A 23,426-nucleotide genomic window follows, 5' to 3' on the forward strand; every position below is an offset into this window, starting at 1 on the left:
GACTGGGACTGTCTTTCCTGATGTGTCTGAACGGTGCCAAGCTTAAGGTGGGTGTTGCCAGAAGGTGAGTAACAAATGATGATTAATCGTCTCTGCGCTATGGATGAGTTTGTATGAAAAAGCACTTGGCTAAAGGCTGTGCTTCAACAAGCTCATCGAAATTAACCACACAGGAGACAGTAGCTTAGCATCCCTGATCAGGCAAAGGCCTGATTCTTCTGTCTCTTGGTTGGTTTTATTTTGACTTCTGTGGGTTTGCTAATTCTGATTGATGGAGAAGCATGGGTCCCTTTGTCTCCAATGTTAAATGATATCAGTACTACAGATTGCAAATGGGCTGAGTAGTACAGAATTGTACGCACTAAAAGTAAACACCCTTTTGTTAGATTGCTCAGTAATCTTTTTAAATGCAAAGGTGTGGTTATGAACCTTGCAGGTATGCATCCTCGTGTTTCTACCATTGAGTCTATGCTACGAATGCATAGGAAGGGTGCAAAGATACCAATTCCTGTGTTAATTGTATCTTGAAGTTGAAAAATAATTTTATTCTATAGGAGACTACTTGTCCTTTGCTGTCAAAACTGTAAATAAATATAATTAGAAAACCTAATGGCATAGTGATTTTTAGGATAGTTTCCATTCTGAGTTTACATATTGATTTGAGCAACCTCTGTTTGATCATACATGTATTTCTAAAACCTTTTGAAAAGTAGGATTCATCACAGAAATCTCTCTTTCCCCCCCGCTCTTTCAACTATATCTGGCAGCTTTTAGGGCCCTAAGCACACAAAACAAGTATTGGAGGATTTGCTACTTGCACAAAAATTGGAAGGACTGGGCTTTTTTGTTCTTAAAAAGCTTTCCAAAACAGCATTTCCTGTGAGCTAGGCATAGAGGACATAAAGTACACGAAGAAAATAAATGTGTGTCACATTGTGAGCCTACATTTGTAGGTACACTCTGACCTCGGGAAGTGACCGCTGGTTTATTTTTCGTTGTACCCCTGAGTTGGTGTTGTTGAGCCCTGGGATGTCTGTGGCATCGCCAGAGGATGAGGAGAGGATGTAGACACTGCTGGGTTCAAGCAGCCGTTAGTGGTGTTCAGCCGTTATTTGTTCGTTACATCTGAGAGACGTAGGAACTCGGGTGAGCTGAACGTGGGGCCTGGTCAGTTGGGCAGGATCTGGTGGAGAGGCAAAGGGAGACAACCACCAGCGATGTCTGGATTGCCATCCCTTCCTCCCAAGGACTTGTCAGCAGTCATCAGACCCCAGACAGCTAGCCGATGGCCTCTCGTACTGTGACTTCTTTTATTATCATTTTTATTGCCTGACATTGAAGGTGATAGGTGGAGAATTCGCATTTGGATTTTAAAGTTTCTGGAAGAGTATTTGTGCTCTGTCTCTTGCCTGAACCTTACCCAAGGCGATTCAAGACCAGCTAGCAGCCGCCGATTCAAAGGCCTTGCCATCTACCGTGGGATCTGTGAGCTTCAGTCTTCCTGAGTGGAGGTGATGAGGAAAGAGGGGGAGGAGGTGTCCGTGTCTTAAAAAAGAGCAGAAAAGGAAAAAACTGGAAAACAAGTAACTACTCACTGTGAAGTTCTTGGAAAGAAAGATGCTGCGTATGTAGTAGTTAATGTGAATCGCAGTCTGCGTGCATGGTAGCACACTTATGCGGCCTATGGGAGAGGAACTCGGTAGGCTGCAGTGGAGTCTTAGCAACTGTGAATGGAGAGAAAGCAGGAGGCAGGCTGGCTTCCCTGTAAGAGCTAAGGGAACATCAGGGATGGAGGAGTTTAGGAAGTGTTTAGCCTCAAAATTAGGGCAACTTGAAAATGAATTAACTGCTGGGCCTGTAGTGATCTGTGTGTTCATGTATGTATAGGACCTTAAGCACAGAAGGTTTGGGGTGAGTCTGGAAAGGGTCCATGTTTAAGGAATGTAGTTCTTCTGGCTTCTGAGATAGCTTTTTGTGTAGACAGCATGGAAAACGATTACAAAAACAAGTATTGCAAGACACTTAATGAGATGGGAAACTGGCAATGCTAAGGCTGTGGCTCTTGGACTTGAGTGATTGTGAGAGGATTGCAGTTTTTTTCTGCTTTCTTTTTCCAAGCAAACATTTTCTCACTTGTGAACCGTCACAAATGGAGTTTATCCTATGGGCTTAAAGTCAGCAACCCCAAAAATGCCTTGGAAATCTCTCTTGACTTTTGGGATGAGGGGCTGTGACAGCCACTGAACTCAAGGGAAAAAAGATACTTTCAATATTTCTTGGCGTTTCCATCAGTGTAGTCTGAGACTTCATCCGCTGAGATGTCAAACCATCCGTTTTAACCGTTTTGGAGCGGGGATGACTGCGACTGACCAGACCAGTTTTTAGGGAGCTTAGTCAGCTTCCTGATTTCCAGGTATACTGAGAGAGTCATCAGGGACAGGAATGGAGAGAGCACGTCAGTAAGTTCCTCTGCATGAAAGGAGCTGGGCTGCCAGGAGGATTTTCAGTTGGAGATCAGCAGGCGGCTTTCTGTCTTCTCTTGCATGCAGCTCTACCAAGCTTTAACCATTTGTGCTGAAACACTACATGTCAGGTGTTTAGCTTCAGGCCACATTTGTTTTGGTTGAAAGAAAAATAATAACAAAAAATATTCTTCAGCCATTTCTAAGAATGTAGCTAAGGGAAAAGTAACTTTAGGTTTTGAATTCTTTTTCATGTCCTCTCTTTTCTTACTGGAAAGAAGAAAAAAACACAACAAACCTAGAATCCCTAAAAATGGGGGAGAAAGTCTGACCTGTTCTTCTGGTCCTCAAAGCTGTAACGCAGGGGCATTGAGATTTGGGAAGGGCAACACAGGTGGGAGATTGCAGTTACAGCTATTGATTGATTAAGCTAGCTATTGATTATCATAGCTGATAATCGTGGGCAGTGATGATTTCCTCAGTGTGTTCTGTTGTTAATGTCTGTTGCAATACGGATGGTAAAAAGGACCGTGCATGACCCAATGAAAGCCAAGCATCCTCGTGTCCCTTTTACTCCAGACCAGAGCAAGTCATTTCAGTTCTGTGAATACTGAAGTTGGCAGCCTAGTCCCACATCTTGAGTCGGTGATTTAGCGGTCTTGTATACCTCTGTATTTGTCTGCTCTTTCACGTGCAAGAAACACGTGGGGAATGCAAAAAACACGCGGGGAATGCGTGACTCTTGCAGTGTGATGAACAGGCATCGACTTTCTGGTTGAGGGGTTTGTCAGTGGTAAGATGAAAACATTGTTCTCGTGACTGTGCTTGACTTTGTAGGCACTTCTGTTCCATATGGAGTAAGGGTAGCTTGAAAGTTGTCTGACGAGATCTGCACACCTTGCCAAACGTCGCTGGTCTCCTAAATAAAAACAAAGGCCCAGAAGTCGGTAATATCTGTTCATGTGATGGAAATAAACTCCCTGAAGCGGGGGCCACACAGCCCTCCCTTGCAGACCGTGGCTTGCACTGGGACCTCCGTAGCTTCTATTGAAGCTAATGGGTCTCTTCCATAGAATGGGCCTGTTAGTATCAATTCATTAGCCAGACCGAGGCCTTGATTTGTAATGAGCCCTTAAGTGTAATTTGCAATAGCCTGCTGACTGTATCTTACTAAACTGCTGTGGATGCAAGAGGGAAACAGACTGAGGCTGGAGTAATATTTACCTTCGCTTCCAGTCAGGAGGAGTATAGGAATGTGCCACACCTAGGATCTCTGGAGTTGGCTTTTCTGGAAACTTCAGCCACCAAGAATGAAGTACCCCCGATGCTGTATATGCAGGGCGAAGGCAGCTGCTATCTTTAAAAATATGCATATGAAAACGGAACTGGAAGTTACTGCAAAGCTGCATTTGCAGGTATCATAGCAAGGAAATTTTTAGAAACCAGACCTGAAAGGTTTTACAACAGTGAGTATCTCAGGATACTCCCTGACGTTTATTTGCTTTGCCGAAGTGTTAAAAGAACACCTGGTTTCTGTAGTTATGGATAGCAATAAATTACTGTAGGATTTTGTTTTGATTATATACAGTATGTATGTATAACATGTATTTTAATGCGCATTTTAAAAGTCCTTTTTTTGCTTGATTATGGAAGGGGAGACCTGGAAAGAGTACTTTAAGTTTTTTGACAAGACACTTGATTGAAGTAATTTATTTGTGTTAAGCGCCCAGAGCAATATTGAATAACTCTGTCCTCCTCTGTTTCGAGGAACTCCTCAAAATGAAAGAAAAATCTCTTTTTTATTGTTTGTTTTCCAAGAGAGAAAAAACCTGAATTTCAAAATGGGTTAAACAGTTTAGCAATTAGTATTCCATTTCTAGCAAACCTCCCCCTCCCCCCTGAGCCCAGCCGCTCTTCCCCTCTGCTCTTGCCCACAGAATTACCATGCAACTAATTTTAGAGGTGGGTTTACACGTTTGTTTTTAAAAACGCTGCAGTCTCCATCTCTGGTAATCCACCAGGTGGAAGCAGATGTGTAGAATATCTGTACATGTATTTGTAAATCTGAGTTTGAGCAGAGGGGGTTTCTAAGAGGGCAGTGTATGCGGTGCAAAGGCAAGGGAACCCTCGGCAGTGTAATACCATCAGTACAAGCAAAAATTTGCAGTTAACCACTAGCTGGATTCGTTGGTGGTTTTTGTTCGTGTGGTGGGCCGGGTGACGTTGTATTAGCCAATTCTTCTGATGGATGGTTAGAGATCAGTTGCTTGGCTGTTCCAAATTACAATAGGGAGAAGGCTATCAGGGAGGGGATGGGGAGAATAAGATAGGAAGTGGTTTCTTAGAGATGGGTGCTCTTCTTGTGCTAACAGAAGTTTTGGTCTGTTAGCCTCGAGTGTGCTTTTGTGACCTACGAGAGCGTGGTTTGTAGCTTACTGGTGTCTTCTTCCCGTCCACGTGCCTTCCCAGCCTGGCATCCCTGTGCCACTCTGCTCCTGCAAAAAATGGCATCCTTGAAGTTTGGGGGATATCCCTTTGTATTCCGTCTTTGTCTGGAAATATGCTAAAAGTGCTAAAATGTTTATTTTGTTTGGTTGAGGGATGGGAGGGAGGGCAGGGGGAGTCCACATGGTATCAAACAGGAACCTTGAGGTGGAACCTTGAGGTAGCTCTGAGTGATCTCCTGAGAGCATCCCTCCGGCCTGCGAATGCTCATGGGCTCCTTAAGGCTCCCAAAGGTTTGGAAAGGGGCTGCGCTATCCAGATTTGCACTGCCTGCGACGTTTCATGTGACAGAAATGCTTTGCCTGTGTACTGTTGTTGCTGTCCTACAATTTTTGTTGTTATTTCTTGCTGACCTGTTGCACTAAAATTCACATCCCTGCCTGACAAAGCTGTGCTTCTAATAACTTCACTCAGAGGGCAAAGCCCGGATAGTAACATGTTTTGAATATACATTGATTTAAATATTTTCTTTACTGACCTGTTCTCTTTGAGCTTTGCTCAGTTCTGAGCATGCTACAGAAGCAATCGAATTGCCTGAAAGTGAAGTGTTCCTTTCCAGCAGTACCAGTGAAGATACTTGGCGTTTTTAAGTCCAGAGTTGCCAAACGTAGTCCTCTGCTGGTGCTCAGTGCATGCTAGGACAAAAATAAAATGGAGGAAGAGCTGAAAGAAACCATTTGCATCGCTTGATGCCCAGTGGGAGCTAAGGGTCAGGATCGCTGAGAATTAATCAGTTCACTAGAGAATATGGTAATACAAGGAAATGATGGTATTGCAATAAGGTTTTCATTTTTTTTTTATTAGTAGCAGAAACTTTAAAAATAAAAAGAGATTGAGAGAAGGCCTGGGAGCAGAAGTGGCCTGAAGGGGAAGTGACCAAGATGAGCTTAGAAATGCAGAGAATGGTGGTTCAGGAGTGCTGCTTCGCTGCATCTTTGTGTGAAGCTCCTTTCTGTCTTGTGGAGGGTGGGGAGAGAGAGATCACAGCCCTGTGAAATCTGACTTCTTAATACAGTTTTGAATAAAGCGAAATAGTTCTGGGCCTTCTGCTTTTCTTGCGGATTGAGGATTTTAAGGATGGGATGCCGGGCCTGCGGAACAGCGACTGTAGTCGCAAATGTGAAAGCGGCATGCGGCCTTTTGTGTCATTTTTAACAAACCAAAACGTCGCAGAAATCTGCCCAGGCAAACTTTCGGTCCTGCTGTGCCTCAGTGCAATAATTATAATGCAGAAACAGCTGATGGGTCACGTCTCCAGCCCTGCGCAGCGTTATGACTTGCTACCTACATTCCATGTTTAGCTTTGAGCGATCAGATGGTGCAAGCAACGTGAGCTAGCAGTGCCTGAGGACATGCAGCCAGGCAACGTCCCTTCCCTCTGCAGCTTTGGTTTCTTTTCTCCACTTCTGTCCCATCCCGTCCCCTTAAGGTGATGCACTTTACAATACGTACCGCTCTCTGGAGGGGGTCAATTGCCCATGCAGGAGCACGTGTGCCATTCCCACTGTGCTGTATTTCAAGTCCAAGGGCCCAAGGTTTGTAAATATTGTTTCTAAAGTACCTGAGGACTCCAGGTGAGCTGCTCGCCCTACTTACCGGGGACTCTGGAGCTGTGCTTGGTACCTGTGGTGGGACACGGTGGCAGACTGTTTCAGCATTGTTACTAATGTGACTTAATGAAGCATGAGTTGTACTGGAGGGGGTAAATTTTGTCTTTGTGTGTGTGGAAAAGGTCATTTACCAATGTTTACAAACAAACAAAAAAGTTGAAAATGATGCTTAGTTCAGCTGTGTAAAGGCAGAGGGAAGGGGATATTTTGGAATTGTGTTTGTTTTGTGCCTGGCACTGTGCAAAAGGTACACTCAGTCCTTGATCTAGGAAAAATTGGGTAAGTAAGCAGAAAATTACTAACTCTTTGCTTGAGACTGCTCTTGCTCTCTTCCTCCCTTCTTCCAGGGATGCCATGGGCGAGGTGTGGTGCAGACAGTTTAATTGTGGTAGTTTATTCTATTGTGAACTTATTTTCACTGGGTTTAATTGGAAAACTGAACTTCAGGTAGGCTTTTAAAGGATAGGAGTGTTCTTTATGGCAGAGGGATTGCAAGTGAGCTCTGAGCTGGAGAGAAGGGAGCGGGAGGTGGGAGTCTGGAGATGGAGCGGGCTGTGGGTTCATTCCACTACATCTTTTCATCTTTCCCTGGTACTGCAGCACCACGGGAGTAGAGTTACCGACAACATTCTTGCTCAGGTCTCTCATCCCTCACTCAAATAGAGGGTGTAATTTGACGATGCCTCAGCTCCCCTGTGTGAAGGCTGTTGATGAAACTATATGTGTGTACGTTTTTAAGTGAAAAACAAAAAAAACCCCAAACAAATGCAAATCCCAAACCAGATCAATTCCATGATCCCGGATCAACCGTGTGGTTGTTCAAACGCTAGGACTGGCACGAGGCCGGAGGGAGAAGGTGTGGCTGGAGCTGCGGGGTGAAGCAAGGACTGGCAGTCTGTCCTTCTGAATGACAGCCATGGCTTACATCAGGTTAAATCGGTCTGTACACTGCAGGCTGAGGCGAAGCAGAATGGATTAAAAACAGGTTTTCACTTCCAGCCTCGAGTTTCTTTGCAACTGTATTTCTCCATCAGCCTGTGGCGGGTATATGTATAGGGCTGCATCTTAGCTGCCGTGGCGTATGAGAGACATGTTTTTACAGGACAATTCTCACAAACTTTAGTATTCACTAAAGTTTTCTGCATTTGAGCTGCTGTGTCCACAACTTCCACAAATAGATTTTCAGTCTGGATTTTTATCTCCTCCTTCTCCATCCGTATCAGCTGTTATCGGCTGCAAACAGGTTAACAGTGAGGCCTGCTGGGCTGCTTAATGGGTGGCCGCCTGGCGCTGCCTTTGGGCTGATGCAGATCGTTTCTATTGGCCAAGGTTATCTCCCTGCTGACCTTGTAGCCAGAACTCAGCCTCTCGGTGGCATGGTAATTGTGAAAAGGAGGGCTTCCGAAAGAATTCATGAAGGCTGGAATAGCCTTTCTGTTTTTGTAAAAGCCGTGTTTTATTTCCATCACTTCTCTGCATGAGGAAAGTGCGTGCCTTAAGTTTGCAAACTGGGAGAAGGTCATGTTTGAAGATTCTTTTTTGTGTAAAATCCATTGTGGAGACTCCCCAAATCTAGCATGACAAGAGGCTGTTGTAACACAGCTCGGTTTAAAAGCCCACTTTTGCTACTGTACTTTCTCGGTTGTTTGCTCAGTGAGCGTTGATAGCTTGCTGTATATGATATAGGGGATCTGATTTGTTCCTAACTGTAGCCTTTCATACCAGAATGTCTTTTGCCTTGGTTGTAATTGGTTCTGTTTACTGGACTAAACATGTTAGCATGCTTTGGGGATGAGGAGGGACTTCTGTTAGCTGTGTAACGGAATGAGGCAGGGGGATTAATGGGGGGGCTGGGGGGAGAGGGAGGAGTTGGGTGGGTTTTCTTTTTTTTTTCTAAAGGCATCAGGCTCCTCCTGTAGCGAGGGAGAGCATAGTACATCGAACCTAAAGACCTTTAAAGCACATGCTGAAATGGATGCTGGGAAGATACAGTACAGTGCTTGGGCACAACTCCAAGGCTCCCAAGGCAAGTAATATTTAAACAAGCTGAACAGCCCCTTTAGGCAAGCAGCAGGAAATCCAGTGCTGAGCTTTGTGTTGTTGCATGGTCAGCAGAAGATAAAAGCTCAGGCTATGCAGCTGGGGTTCCCTCCTATCACTGGATGGCAAACTGTTAAGAAAAGATAAAAGGACAGAAAGGAACAGGGGGTCATCTTATTGAAACGCATTCCTTCATATTTTAAGCCGTCAAAGTACTTTGAAATACACTGGGCCTGATGTAAGTCAGAAGTGGCGTCATCGGCAGCTCTGGTGTGTGTTGGAGCTTTTACATCAGTTGGCAGGCAAAAGGTGAATTCGTCCCTCTGCTTCACCAGAGAGAAATGTTTAACATGGGTAGGATTGTGACACGCATAGGAGCCTCACTGCAAGCCTCACAGTGGGCAGGAGCTTCCCAGAACTTTTTTAGGAGCAGAACATGTAATGGTGGGACTGCTGCTGACTGGAGGTTTTGTTCTGAAATCAACCAGCATTTGGCTGTATATAGCCTTCCCAGGTCCCAGCTTTCTGCAGCTCATCCTTGGTTGGGGACTATTTTAACAACGAGGAAGAGAATTTAAATGAATGAGATTGTTATTTCTAGGCTAATCATTATTTACTGTATTCCTCCCCTCCGTCCCTCCTCCTTTTTTCCTGCATCACAGCACTGGTGTCTTGGGAAAGAAAATGCTTCAGAGCATTTGTTACCAATTTAGCAGCAAGTACGTGCTCAAATTTGGGATTTCTGAGATCTGTGTGTGCCATATGTACGCAAAATGTAATATTTGCTAGTTCCAGTAGAAGGGAACAAACACAAATTTGCTGTTCTTCAGATAGTGTTTCTTTAATCTAGTGAGACTTACATTTGTGCAGCCTTTTTGTTTTGGTAAGACGGTTAACTGTCCTCCCTAGGGTGCCTAATTGCTTATCATGAACTAATCAGTCCCCTGGGTACATGAAGGGATGAAACACTGCCAAGATAGAGCCTGTGACTTCCCCCAGAGGTGTGATAACCCTCCCAATTACCCCACCCGTCGGGGAGCTTGCTTACTGCTATTTTAAAGACCTCGTTACTTCAGAAATTATCCATGTTTAGAGATTTTAGGAAGTTCCAGAGGAGTATATTTGCTGAGGAACTGCTGAACTTGTCAGCTTTCATATTTTTTATGTCAAATCTGCATTGAATCACGTTTCAAGTTCGGCATGAAATACACTGAACATGTTGCTGCTGCCACTTCTGTTTATGAAAGTGCCTACCTCCCCAGCATCCGTGGCATGCCAGACCTTAACAGATGAGGAAACGGACAGTTTCTGTCTTCAGCTGTCAGTAAGTAGGGATGGTGAAATCTTTTAGCTTCAGAAACCCTGTTTGAAGTTCAGGTGAAGGAACAAGTGAAACAAATCTGGTGGTGACTCTCTTCTAATTTTTGGTAGAATGATACTTGCACGTTAGCATGTGTGAAATGAGTGGGTAGATTGAGAAAAGTCTTTCACCTTACAGTGAAAAATAATTTATTTAGCTGGTGGTTTTCCTTGCTTTCTCCTTTTAGTATCTTGGTTTAACTCATTCAAAGCTTGTCAGGTCTACGGGTGAGATGGCTACGGATTTCTTGAATTCTTCTCTTGTATCTCTTTATATTGAACAGTTGAACTCCATAAGGCGTATAAAACGTACTACAAAACAATAATATCTGAACTGGAACTGGAACATAGCTCCTGCTATTTAGTATCTGAGTGAAAGTACGGGTTTTGGTGTCGAGGTTTTCTTTGTCTTTTGCTCTGAATGAACATAATTTCTAGATGAAGTTTGGAGGATGGCATCTGTCAATTGGGTAGAAATACAGTTTGTTCCTTTAAAGAGTTGTAACCTAATCAAAGAACAATATCAGTTTGTTGTTGTTTTTTTTTTTGTGTGTGTGTGACTCTTTTAGAACACTTTATGTCTTGTTCGCCTCTGGTCGTAGAGCAGATTCTAAGTGACCTCAGCAAGATTAATGTTATATATAATATATATTGCCATAGCATGTACTGGCTTAAAACTATAAAGCGAGGTGATTTCATTTTTATAATCAAAAGAAAGTGACTGTGTGGGCACGTATGTATATGTGACTGCGAAAATGTTCACGTGGGAATGTCACTCCTGAAAAGAAGTATGAATTTCAGTATCATAGGTCTGATTATGATACTTCAGTGTTGCTTTGCTCTGTGTGCATATATGAAAGTGATTAGTCAAGGTTCCACTGTCTTGCTGTCCTACACAGAAACTGGGGTGGGTGCATGCACAAGCCACTCGGTTGATTTTTTTTGTTGTTGTCGTTTGTTTTTCTCTATGGTGAACACTTGCAGGTACTACTTTACCCAGAATTGGGTTGAACCTATCCATAATTCATACTAGTTTGCTTCAGACTAACGTTGTGGTATATTATATGTCAATGGGAGTCAGCAGAAGGAAATGAGTTTCCCTTTTATACGTGAATTGTGGGAAGAATTGTCTGTATCATCTGTTTGATGGCAATGTGTGAAGCACTAGCGGTGGAATTGGTTTTTTGGAAGAGGAGGGTGGTTTTGGACTAGCAGCAAACGTTTTTGGCTGGAGGAGTAGCAACTTGAAACTTCACTTACTGAAGAAACCTGTTCACAATTTTGTCTGTTTTTTTTTTTTCCCCAGCGTTCCTGAAATAAACTTCCTGCAATTCTTTGCAGTGTGCAGGTGTCCAGACTACCCTTTATTCATGGTCGCCTGTGCAGCCCGTCAGGCGACTGAAGGCTGTACCTAAAATTCTGCCAGCAGTGCAGCGCACTGCAGTGGTCTTGATATCGTTACGGTGGACACCTTGTACAGCTACAGGCTGTAGCATCCCCTCCTAGTCCGAACAACTGAGTGTTGCGTTCCAGGAGTCTACACGTGTGGAGGACTGCCTGGAATAGAAAAAGGAAAGCTGCAGAGATTGTAAGCTGCTGCTTGATCCGTGTGGCTGTTGTGCCGAGGAGCATCAAAACTTTGCTGGATGGATCCGACAGCTCGTTGCAGAGTAGAGGGTCAGTCTCACTGGTTATTTGCGGTTATTAACCTTAGTGGATTTTATCGTTTTTTGTTTGCTTTATATTTTTCTCTCTGTGCATAAGAGGATTGTGGCCTCGCAACCAGAATGTTCATGTTCAGGAAATTTAAGGCTGTTCCTACTGAAGGGCCTTGAAGATCAGCAGGCATTTCCTTCAGGGTTTACAGCATTGTTGGAGAAGCTGGTCACTGCAGAAGTCTCCAGGCCTTTCTGCCCGACTTTGGTCATTCCTTACCTCACCAGCACGTGGATTATGCTGTTTGCAGACTGTCTAAGCTCCACGATGACCTCCGTGGATTCCTCATGAGCTTTTACAAGGCCGGGCCTGTGTACTTTGTAAAATCCTCTAGAAATGCCTGCTAGGCTTTTAAAGTCCCAGAGCAAAAACTATATTACAAGGAACTTGGAAGTTCAGCAGTTGGATGTGGTTGTGGATGAAGGGGGATCTCTGTGTGTGTGTGTGTGTGTGTGTGTGTGTGTGTGTGTGTGTGTGTATGCAGTTCTTGTTTTGAAAATACATCTTTTTCAAGTCAGATAGGGATACTTCCTTTCTGAGGAGTCTTCTTGTACTCATCTGATGAAGCTGAGGGACTTCTGAATTCCATAAGAAATTGTTGAACTGGGTCCCTGTGCCCGTTTTTTGCACACGTGTTGCAGTCTATGAAAATTAACAGATGCTGCTTCATTTTGTCAGTGTTCGGGAAGCACCTCCCACAGGTTAGTTTCACTGTGTGTACTTCAAAATAGAAAGAAAACTCGTACTGAAGAATATAATTGGCAAGTAGCACTGCTGTTTAAAAATTTCCTAGTGGCTTTCCTGTGAGGAGCTCAACTTGGAGAGGCTTGCCAGCACCATGTACTGCTGTAATTAATTTACCTAACTAAAACATGAAAGAAATGTTGTATTTCAGAATTTAGAGCTCTGCAAACAACCCTGACGGCTACCTGCCTAGCTGGTATAAGCCAGTGGGTGTGCTTACAAGACTCTGGCAACTTGTTCATCAGTGATGGGAGAGAGATGTTTTTCTCAAGGCTGGGTTCTCCTGTCACCTGGGGGAAGCAATAAACCTCAGTTTGAGTGATTTGTGGTACTCTGGCATCTGTGGCAAATACATATCTAGAATAACCCCAGGTAAAATTAAATAGCTAGCTTGCGTCTCTTATCTCTGGTTCGAACAACAGGAGAATGGTAAGCGATGGTCATCTATGCTTAGTATCACACGGAGATGATGTAGATGGTGTATGTCTGTTCCTGGTCCCTAGGAGATTGTGTGAGATGGTTAACATGAGACCTGTTTGTGCCTTATACAGTGCAGGGCAGGAGGGTGGTTTTTGGCTAGTGGGTCTGCTCAGGGTCTGCCTGCTATGGAGGTATGAGCTAGGAAGGGTTGTGTTGCTCATGGTTGCGCTACAGGTCATCTTGCTCATGAAAAAGCTGTGTAGCCACTTTGGGCATTGCAGTTGGAGGCTGAAGTTACAAATGCCTCCTAGGGAGGATGGGAGAGCGAGGGTTGTACAGCACACTTCTGAATCCCTTTGCTCCAGCACATCTCTCTTTCCTCTCTGTAGCATGTGGTTTCCCCCCTTAAAATTTCAAGATACAACTCTCTAATTAAAAAATCTATTTTGGGGCGTATGGGTGTTTCTGAACGTTTTAAATCATCTTGATTATAGATTTTTTGTTGTTGTTGTTTGGAGAGTGTGATAGGGGGAATATTTCCTGTGCTGACCAGAAACAGAAGACAGGAAGATAATGATGTTAACAAGGTGGGGGAGAAAAGGAGGTGTTTGTTTAGAGAAAGCCTAGTCTCAAAGCCTGTGGAGCAGAGGAACCCTGCTGATAACACAGATGAAATAGTCTGCCTCTTTCCTAACTTTAGAGGAGTGGAGCTTTGTAATAAATGGCTGCCATGTGGCAGCTGTCTCCCAGCTTCGTGAGCCTGGCAGTAGTTAATCCTGTCAGCAAGTCATGCTCCCTGGAAAAGAGCAGCGAGAAGAGCTGCAAACTCTTGAATCATTGTCTCTGCAAAATATTTGCATGTTGAATCTCTTTCTGCTTAAAACAAGTTTGGTAATTTGGTGGAGGTTCTCATCTTTAAGTAGTGTTAGAGTGCAGCTGTGTTGGCTTTTAAATAAAACGTTAGAAACGTGCTGAGATGTTGCAATTCTTTTCCCTCTTTAAAAAAGAAAAAAGCCATTTTAGTTTTGGGAGGTACAAAACGTGCTGTGTAAATAAGGGACACTCTGTGTCACTATCGCTGTATGTTAAGAAATTACAGGTTGAACATCTGAGATCATGATTATCCTTAAAAGCTTGAGGCTTTAAAATTAATCTGTTCACTTTAATTTGCTTTTTGTATTTTGCTGAGTGTTTAATGTTTCTGTCCTTTCTCCACAACCCAGAAAACAAGAACTTTGACTTAAAAAAAAGTTATGAGATTTTTCTGCAGTAATGTAACACCATCAGATTTTTACAGGGCTCATGATAAAATCACGATGGTTGACAACACTGCCACCAGGAAATGAGTTTTAATGCTTGTAATTTCTCTTTCTTTTCTCATGTGCATCATTTTACTGCGTTGTCTTGGGAGGCATAAAGTGCTTTGGTGAGCTACCTGGTACTGTGCTCCAAGCAGGGAGCGCAGTGGCATCTCCTGCAAAGACAGCACGGTTGGGCTGCAAAGGATGTGTTGGGGGCTCTGCGGTAAACAAGCCGATGCCGTCCCCCTCGGGCTTGCCTGTGCAAGGAAATTTGCTGGCATGTGGATGCAGTTACACTGGTGAAATGCCATGTGGGACATAGCTACTCCAAAAGGAAAGAGTCTTTTCCTGGTTTAGCTTACCCTATTTCCAGAACATTTTTTTGTAAAATTGCTTGTGCATTTAGGCCCTCTGCGAAGCTCTCTTTAAAGCTTGCCTGGAGGAAGAGGATCACAACCAGGGTGCCACATAAGAAACAGGGCACTAGCACAGGAGATTTTCTGTATCTTCCTTGGCGTGATTCATCTTGCCCCTCTCTAATCCCTGCCGAACCCGTCCTGTTGCGCACACACAGCTCTGGCTACATGTGAAGAGCAAGCATGAGGGGTTGAAACATTTACTTGTTTCTCCCTCCAGAGATTTGCTTTAAATCTTCGCCCCGGGTCCAAAGCTGCCCTTGGCTGAACTGTTGGCTGTCGGGGTGAGGGATGGGGACGCGGATGGGGACGAGGATAGGCTTGCCCGCCCTCCCTCCCTCCCCCCCCAACAGCTGCAGGCGCCAATTGCCAGTGAGCAGCCCAGCCGCATGGTTTCGTGGCTTTTCTTCCCCTCATTATTACTGTTCCTTCTTGTTTCTGTGATGCTGTGCGGACGAACAACCGGACGGATTGTCTCCTCCCGGGATGGGTGCCTGGGCATCTGCACGGCCAGTTGGTACGGCACAGGAGCCCCTGTTTTTTTCAGTGACACCAGGGGCTATTGATGGCAGGCTGGGGCTGTGCTGCTGCTGCACAGATGCTTGCTCTTGGCCCACCTTAAAAGGACAAGATATCCCGTGGTTTAGACTGGCCATATATTGTCGGGGATGTCAGCATCTCCGTCACAGCTACCCGGTCGAGCCCAGCCCCACGTCCCTGCAGCCTCTCCTTGGTCGGAGCCAAGGGGTGCTGTAATTCGGGCTGTCTGGAGGGGAGGTCGCTTTTCTTCTCCGTTACTCAGAAATGTTTTCCATCTGGCTTTCCCAAATGCAATCTGTTTAGCTCACCCCTCGGGCTCTTGGACAAGTATCCCGTTCCCTCAGCGCAGTGCTTGCTTAGCCATGTAGGTGATGGGACATCAACCTATAGCTTCCCCGTCCCCAGGGCTTTAAGTTAACTAGGTTTGGCAGGCCAAAGCAAAAATGAAAAAAAAAAAAACAAAACAAAAAACCCAAGAAACCCACAGAGCTATCTTTTAGATGTTTTCCTCATTTTTCATCCCTTGTCCCCTCTTGCTTGTCTGAGGCGCCGGCAGCAGCAGATGAGGTTTTGTGTCCCGGGGACGTGCATCCCCAGCGTCTCTGGGGCTCCCCTCGCCTCCCCATCCTGGGGAGACAGGGGGGATGGAGGTGCCTGCTGGTCCTTGCTTCGGCTTCCCCCTGCCGCTCTGCTCTCTTGCCTTGCCTTCGGCTCCTTCGGGGCCATGTGGGCAGCAGCGATTTTGGCAGGCAGCGTGACACCTCCATCCAGCCTGCTGAGGGAAGAGCCTTCAGGGCCTGCTCACTCCAGTCCCTGGCTCTGCTTTGGGCTCCCACCCTCTCCCGTGCTGCATCCCAAGCCATCCCCTTGCCCGGCGGGAGGTGAGCCAGCCCTGGCCCAAGGGAGAGATGCGGTGGCCGGAGCAGGGAAGGTCGATGGGTGTGGGGAGAGACCCCGGGGCCGTGTCCCAAGGACCGCCGCCCCGCTGCGGCTGGTGCCAGCCCAGGGCGGGGCGGGGGGGGATGCGAAGGGACTTTCTCGGGTCGCCACTTCATCTAAGGCAAATAAACTGGAGTCAAAGCCAAGAAACACATCGACTTCCTGGAACTCTGTGAGCCGTCCGCACAGCTGTCCCCGCTCCCCCAACACATGCAAAGCAGAGCTTATAAGGACAGACAGTATTGCTTTTGTGTCCCTCCTCAGCCGGCGGGGAGGGCGCAGGGGAGGGGATGTGCCGGGTAAGGCCCAAGGCCTGTCTTGTCCCGTGTTTCCCTGGCGTCACTGTGGTTCCCAGTGACGGCGGGGGGAGCTGGGCCCCCTCCCCACCCGCCTCCCAACGGCTGAAGGATGAGGATGGAATGGTGTTCGCAGTTGTCTACATGGGAAGCCGTGGAGGGATGCCTGCTTACAGCCACTTGTTTTGCTCTGCCCTGACTTTATTTTTTTCCCTGTCTAAAAGTGGCGCTTGTGGCCCCAGGTTTGTTACACTGTCTTCAAATCTCAGTATCCTTTTTGCTCGAACAAGCTCTCAAAGCTGACTTGCAGTTCAGTGACAGAGGCTTCCTGGAGGGCCAGGTGCTCACCCACAAGCTGATACGAACAGCGAGGATGAGGAACAGCTCATAGATACGTCTTGGGTCGGGGTTGGGGGGGGATGAGGGCTATGGCGTTAGAAAATCTCAAAATTCATCAGCAGCTGTTGAGCTGAAATGTGGCTGCAGGTTATTGCAGCTCTTGCAGTGCCGTACGTTTGGCGTGGCACTGCCGTCCCGGAGACCGGCAGTGCAGATTGGGACCTCGGTCCAGGCTCAGCTCAAACCCTCTGAGGTGGCGTCTGAGGGTGCTGGCGGAGACCTGGGCTTTCCTTTTGGGAGCCTGGGGGCTGTCGGGTTTTGCTTTCGCTCTCGGTGCTGGAGCGAGCAGCGTGTGCCTCGGTTCTCCTTTCTAGCCTAGCAAGACCACAGGCCCCTGCGTGGGGGCTGTTCCCACAGCACACAGCGCTTGTGAAAGGAGCAAACGTGGGTGCCCTGTTCAAGTTAACAAATTGAGTGCGGGGCCAAGAAGATAGGTACAAATGCATTTTATATTAAGGCTGCCTGGTGTATCTGTGCATTGCTGTAAACCAGTTGGACAATATAAGTGAATTTCATCCAGGAAACCCCTGCTTTGCCGGTAAGGCATCTCACTGTTAATGTAGCTTCCTTGTTTTCAGTGTATTACATCAAGGTAATACCAGAGTATCATGATGATTCAGAGTTGTCGTTCACTCAAGGCATTAACTAAGTTCAAATTCTGGTATGCTTTATGGAGAGATGCTTTTGGTCATCTGAGCCAAAGTCCTGAGGACCATTAGTGGTCCATAAGACATCAGAAGGTGACTTTCAAAACCTACATAAAAACTAAATGCACACACGTATCCCATCATGCACGCAAGGAAACAAAACAGGAGAAATAAATATGTTTGACTATTTAAAATTTAGCCTGTTAGGTGTTGTAGCAACAAAATAATCTGGAAATACAGGGGTCATCTTGTTCTTGTTTGGTGCTTCTTCCCCTGCTCTGCCCCCAAAACAGAAGGTAGTCCCAAGCTCGGTTTTAAGGCCATGAGCATGTGCTTCACTTTTTTATTCTGTGTCTGCCTTTATCTGTCTGTGTACATGTTAGGTAAGAAAACTCATATGGATGTTGTGGATTTGTAGGGTTATTTTAGGAAGCAAGGTATTATACCTGTACTAACACAGGTAAAACAGTTGTATCGCTAATAGCTCAGAGAGTTCATAGCAGGAGGAGTAGTCTGTCTTTTGGTGCTCAGAGAGTACCTTTCAAGAGATGTTGCTTCTTTTGGTTGTTGTCTTTTCGGGTTTGTTTCGTTTGGTTTTGTTTTTCCCTTGAGGAAAGCAGTAGTTACAGGTACAAGTTCAAAACCTTTGGGGTAACATTCCTAGTTTTTACCGAATGTTAAGTGAAAGAACGACCACCAGATACTCCCATGCCACTATCTTTCTTTTTATGCTTGTTGTCCTTTCCCTATAGGCTGCTCTGTACTGGTGCTCCAGCAGTGGTGACAGTGAGGTGACGCTGTAATTCTTTACCGCTGGGGTGCCGAGTCAGCACCAACACTTCAGTAGCAAGGGCAGAGTTGGTATTAAAAAGGTCAGTCGTGAAAACTTCTTTCGTTTGGTTTTCCTTTGCCCGGAGGCAGTGCTTTGAATAGTATTAACCCTTTTTTCTTCCCACACGATGCCTTTTCACCCGCTTTCGTTCTGCCAGCTTTGATGCAAAATCACGTTCAAAATTTAGTGCGGGTGATTGCGTGCATCTCTCGGGATGGGAGCGACTATTTGTGCAGGGGAGTGTTGCTGTGTGCTCTGGGAGTAAAATCTGCTCCTCTGTGTAGAAGCTTAGTAGGAGACCAGTGCATCAGAAACAGTTTGGAGCGCAGCATAGCGATCCTTAAGTATTACAATCTCAAGGGTAAACGGTAAACTTTTGTTTATTCAAATGCGATATCCCTCTTTGAAGTTCTGTTCTCATCTAAATTTGTATACTAGAAGGTCTGGCCTTCATTTAAATGATCCTTGGGTTTTTTTCTACCACTTAGAAAAAAAAGCACTGGGAAAACCTTGAATAAGGTAATAGCGTTGCTAGGATGGAAATGATGAAGAGGGCTCAGGATTCCTGTTTGGGCCTCATGGGAAAAAGTGGTTTGAAATGCATGCGTGGGGGGGTGCACATTCCTAAAACTGTCATTTGTTTCCCCTGTTTCTCCTCCCTGCCGTGTTCTGCACTACGTACCACGGCATGTTTAATGAAACCAATAAAAGTATTTGGCTGAGAGTGTTAATCTTTCCCTGGCCCAATTAGTGCATGGCTTCTACTTTAACGTTAATGTGGATTTTTTTCGGAAGGCAGAACAATGAACGGCTTTGTGCTACACACCAGGTTTTCCCCCTCCTTGCCTGTATTGTGTGTTTCTTCCTATCTATTCCAAAGGGAGAGCTCATGAGCAAAGACAGTGGAGCAATCTGGAGCAGAGACTTGTACCAGCTCCCAGGGGCCAGGACGTGCTGCTCCGTGCTTGTGTAGCCGCCTCTCGATGGCAGGTCAAGTGACTGTGACTCTGAAGACTCATCATTTCTTCTCCTTTCTTCTTCCTTCCCCTGTGGCCTCTGTTCTCCTTTTCGCTTCATCCGCGATGCTCTTCACCAGAAGGAGAAGCAGCTGTAGCTGTTGAGAGTGGTCTTAAGAAAATTAAATACAAATACATACACATAAGCAAAGGGGGGAAGTAACTGTTGATGGGCTCAGCTTTAACATACAGTGGAGTCACACTTTATCCCAAAGGAGGAAATAGGTCTAGCAAGTGTCTTCCTGTACAGACTGAATGGGAAGCAACAAGCCTTTTTAATTTTTTTTTTTTAGCTCTCTGCTTTCTCAGTGACCCTCCCATGAGCTGGTTACGTGGGGCATCAGGAATGGGCCTCTGTCAGAAGCAGGAGCTAAAGGCCCCTCAGGTTTCTCTGTGTGATCAAAGTTGCCCCAGTTTCATGGTTTCTGCAACATCATCAAGTGGAGGGGACGCATTCCCGGAGAAGAGCCAGGTTTCTTGGTGTGGCCTTGCAAAGAGGGCTGCCACGTTGTTTGGTTTGGTTCCCCCCCACACACGTGTGTTATTGCTCTTGCTCTGTCTCTTGCTTTCTGCTTTTCCTCCTCTTCACAGAGGATGACTGTGACACTGGGGGGTTTCTTCAAAGTAGAAGTTGTCTTGAATGCTTGTGACCACTTCCCTGTTTCCTAGAGGCTTTGGTCTGATGTTGAATGCAACCTGAGGCTGCACTGTTTGCCAGCTTATTTCCTGTTTGTCCTCTTTCCTGGAGGTCTTTGTTTTCTTTTGGGGAGAGGGAGGAAGAATGCTCCATCAGCAGGACCTCCAGACCTCCAAGCAGGGGCATTTCGTGTGAGCTGAGGCTTGCAGTCCTGAAGGCAGAATGGCATAGGGCATCCGTGCTGGTTGCTGTCTGTCTGATTCACGGAGTTTCAAAGGTGCTGTGGAAAAAAACCCCACATCCCCATCCTTAGTGATACATTTATGTAAAGAAAAAAAAATTTAAAAAAAAGCTGCAAGAGAAATCTCTCAGTATGTTCCTGCCTAAAGGCACTCTGCCACGGGTTTTCCCACAGGAAGGAGTGATTTGGCCCAGGATTCTTATTGTTTCTATATCCTATTGCAAATAGAAAGTTATGCTTCTGAAATTGGTGTGTGCTGCTCATGCAGTTGTCTTTGTTTCAGTGGTGCATTTTTGCTTCATGCAAGAGAGTGGAAAAATACATACATAAATAAAAGCATACAACAACAATACCTATTTTTGCAGAAATTAAGTTGTGATGTTTCGACTGCTTTCAAAATAGGAAATTTTTATTGTACAGAAAACAGTATCTGTGACTATACATCTTTGCGTTAGCAGGAAGATATTTAGATTCAGAAATAACATAACTGATGGTTCACAGAAATTACGAAAGGCTGAAATGGCACAATACATAGTTTTCCTCCTGAAAGAAGAACAGAGAGCAAACTGGCCGGTGTTTCTAAACCAGGAGGCAGGTTTGTTAATATGTGCGTGTATGCCTGCCTCTTCTCTTTGTGATGGGCATTTCTCATTTTCACTGTTGCTAAAAGCAGCACTAGGAATTCTGACTTTAGTTCTCTGGGAAGCTCCTCAGCTTTCTTAAAGTTGCCTTGGCCAACACAGGAGTCTTCGCAGTTGCACAATAGATTGACTTTTTCCGGGATGAATCAGTGGTGACATTAATGTCCTAGGTATTGATTGAAAGAGGAATGAATAGGTCTACTTTGGAAGGAAGGGTTGTTTTCTTTGGTTGTATTTTTTTAAGGACTAAAGTACTTAATTGCATTGTTTTAACAAAATCCCCTCCAAATAATTTAAAGTGGTCCTTATTTTTTGGTGGTGCTAAGTAGATACAGCAAGCAACTTACAAGATTTAGGCCAGTCTCGAAAATAACTCTGGTGCTTATTCAAAATTAAGTCAGCTACCACATAAGCGGTTAAAAAAAGAAAGAGAGGAGGAAAAAAAAAAGGAAAAAAAATAAAACTGTTGCTCTTGAGCGAGATAGACCTTTTTTAAAAACAAACAAAATAACAGCAAAGTTGTAACAGTTAAGGACAAACAAAATAAACAAATAAACAGCTCGCATAATTTCTGGGGAAAATACAGAAGGATGGGTGCTTGACCTCACCTTGGATCAAGAAATCCCCATGATGCAGGGACCACTAGTATTTTCCTAGCAGAAAAGTACAAAAATGACTAGGGAAGAGTTACCTTGAGTTGTTCGGGGTAGCATAAAAATAGTCTTTTTGTCTGTTTTTGAAGATGCAAATTGAAAACGGTGTTTGTTAAGAAGTTGTTACGCAGAGCCTTAGACACTGGGCTTAGTTGGGTCCTAGGTTGTGTCTGGCGCACTCTGTGAAATCATCTGTGTGCCGCTCCTCACAGGGTTGGTGGTTAAACGTAGGAAGCTGGAGTCTGCTGCGTGGTCTGGCATTGCGTGAAATGAGGAACTGCTCGACACAAGCCGGGCCCTTTTCTCTTTGTCTGCCTTTTCTTGTGCGCTCTAAAATGTCAGTAGTTGGGATAACGTAGTTTTTTATTGTTTGCAAATGCTGTTCAAACAGCATTTGAAGATGTGTTACGGGACTGATTTGCATGTCATCCTTGAGAATATGGTTTTTTAGAAGGCAGAAAACCTGTTTAGTTAACCACAGTTTGAGGCCGATGGTCTCTGCTTTCTGAAAAAAGGAAAACCTGTATTAAGTTTGCCGGGTGCGATTTGTAAATCTGAGATGATGAAATGTCCACAGTGTGTTCCTTTACATAATAAATAAATATTTTGCTTGTAAGGTTAGAAAGGTGTATTTCTCCATTAAAAACGTATCAATAGTTTTCTGTATTACAAATAACTTTTTCCAGAGGCTATCGCTGTGGGTGCCATGGGCGGAGAACTCCTCTCTTTCTCATGCGTCAGTCATTCTCCTTCACCTCTAAAAATGATGTTTAACTGCCCTGTCATTCTCCAGCCAGAACAGGCATCCTTCCTGAAACCCCAACGATAGCAATGATAAGTTTGTGGTTTCAGAAAGGGGTGTGGAGAAATTCTGTCGGCACATACGATGGTTGCTTATGTCTTCAACTCCTCTGGAAACCTTGGGCAGTGGGTGTGAGGAATGTGCCAAATGGTCCCAGAAACCTCAGCAGTCATTTCACCACTTCTAGAAGGAAGAAAAAGGTCACCGTGAATTCATGTATTGGAGTAAATATTAATCCTCCAAGAAGAGAAGGGGGGAGGAGTGTATGTATGACATTGAATCACTTAAATTCTCTAGCTGCAGAATATTCTTCCAACTTCTTAACCAAATGTCACAACTGTCAGTGATATGCTAGCTTGCTCTCTCCTTCTCCTCCTCAAAATAACGGGCTGTAGTCTTATTTTGCTAAAAATGGCTTCCAGAAAAACTTACCCCCTTTCTCTTTTTCCCTTCTCCCTCACGTAGTGCTAGAGGGTGCTGCTGAAGAAGAGGCTGAAGAGCCAGACGCTACTGTACGTACTACACTAAGTGAGGAGACCAGCAACCAAGAAGAGAGCCACGGTCAATCAGGGGATAAAAATGAAGGTAACTGGTTTGACTAGCTCTGTGTGACTCTGTAAATTAGGGTATTGATTAAGGCTTGTAGAAATATTTCTTAGCCATCCATACCCCTTACCCATATGAAGAGTGTAAGATATATTAAGCAGAAGCAGTGGTGCATACGTTTCTTTTCCTATCCCTAACTTTTATCTGTCTGAAAAGTATAAAATAGCTTGAGCAGAAGCATGGGCACATAAATACTCAACTACCACTGCAGACTTCCAAACTAAGATTTTCTTGGCTCCCAGTAACTTGGCACCACATTACTTAGCCTCAGAAGAGCACCTGTTTATAATGCTCAAACTTATCTCCCAAAGACTGTATTATGCAGAGATCAAATGTTCACAGAACAAACATGTTCCTCCTTGTTCACCCTCACATCCTCTTGTGTTAAAGTGACTTTCCCCAAACGCACATTAAGATTCTGTGCTCTCCACCAGACGTGACAGAGCAATAGACTTGCAGGGTGTTCCTGTTTGTTTGGGAGACCTATTTTGGGGGAAAGGAGTGTTTAATTTGAAAGCATTTTTCTTTTCAAACTTGTAAAGAGGAAGGTGGAAGGCCTTACCCGTGTGTTTGTCACGTCTGTATGCTGAGAAACGAGAGATGA

At 44.9% G+C, this 23,426-nt stretch overlaps 1 protein-coding gene across 9 annotated transcripts in view; it reads left to right on the forward strand.

Annotated features, from left to right (window-relative positions):
* Positions 1-23,426, forward strand: part of RREB1 (ras responsive element binding protein 1) — a 124,959-nt gene that overhangs the window by 34,890 nt on the left and 66,643 nt on the right. For 4 of the 9 annotated variants that reach the window (XM_054192619.1, XM_054192628.1, XM_054192626.1 and 1 more), the window contains one exon: positions 22,682-22,801. In XM_054192619.1, coding sequence (XP_054048594.1) covers positions 22,682-22,801 — 120 coding nt within the window. Of the gene's footprint in view, positions 1-11,282; positions 11,654-18,146; positions 18,267-22,681; positions 22,802-23,426 lie in introns of all 9 variants that reach the window. The other 5 variants (XM_054192625.1, XM_054192624.1, XM_054192621.1 and 2 more) reach the window with 3 other exon arrangements.

Source organism: Rissa tridactyla, chromosome 2 (genome assembly GCF_028500815.1).
Source record: "Rissa tridactyla isolate bRisTri1 chromosome 2, bRisTri1.patW.cur.20221130, whole genome shotgun sequence".
Taxonomy (NCBI): Eukaryota; Metazoa; Chordata; class Aves; order Charadriiformes; family Laridae; genus Rissa; species Rissa tridactyla.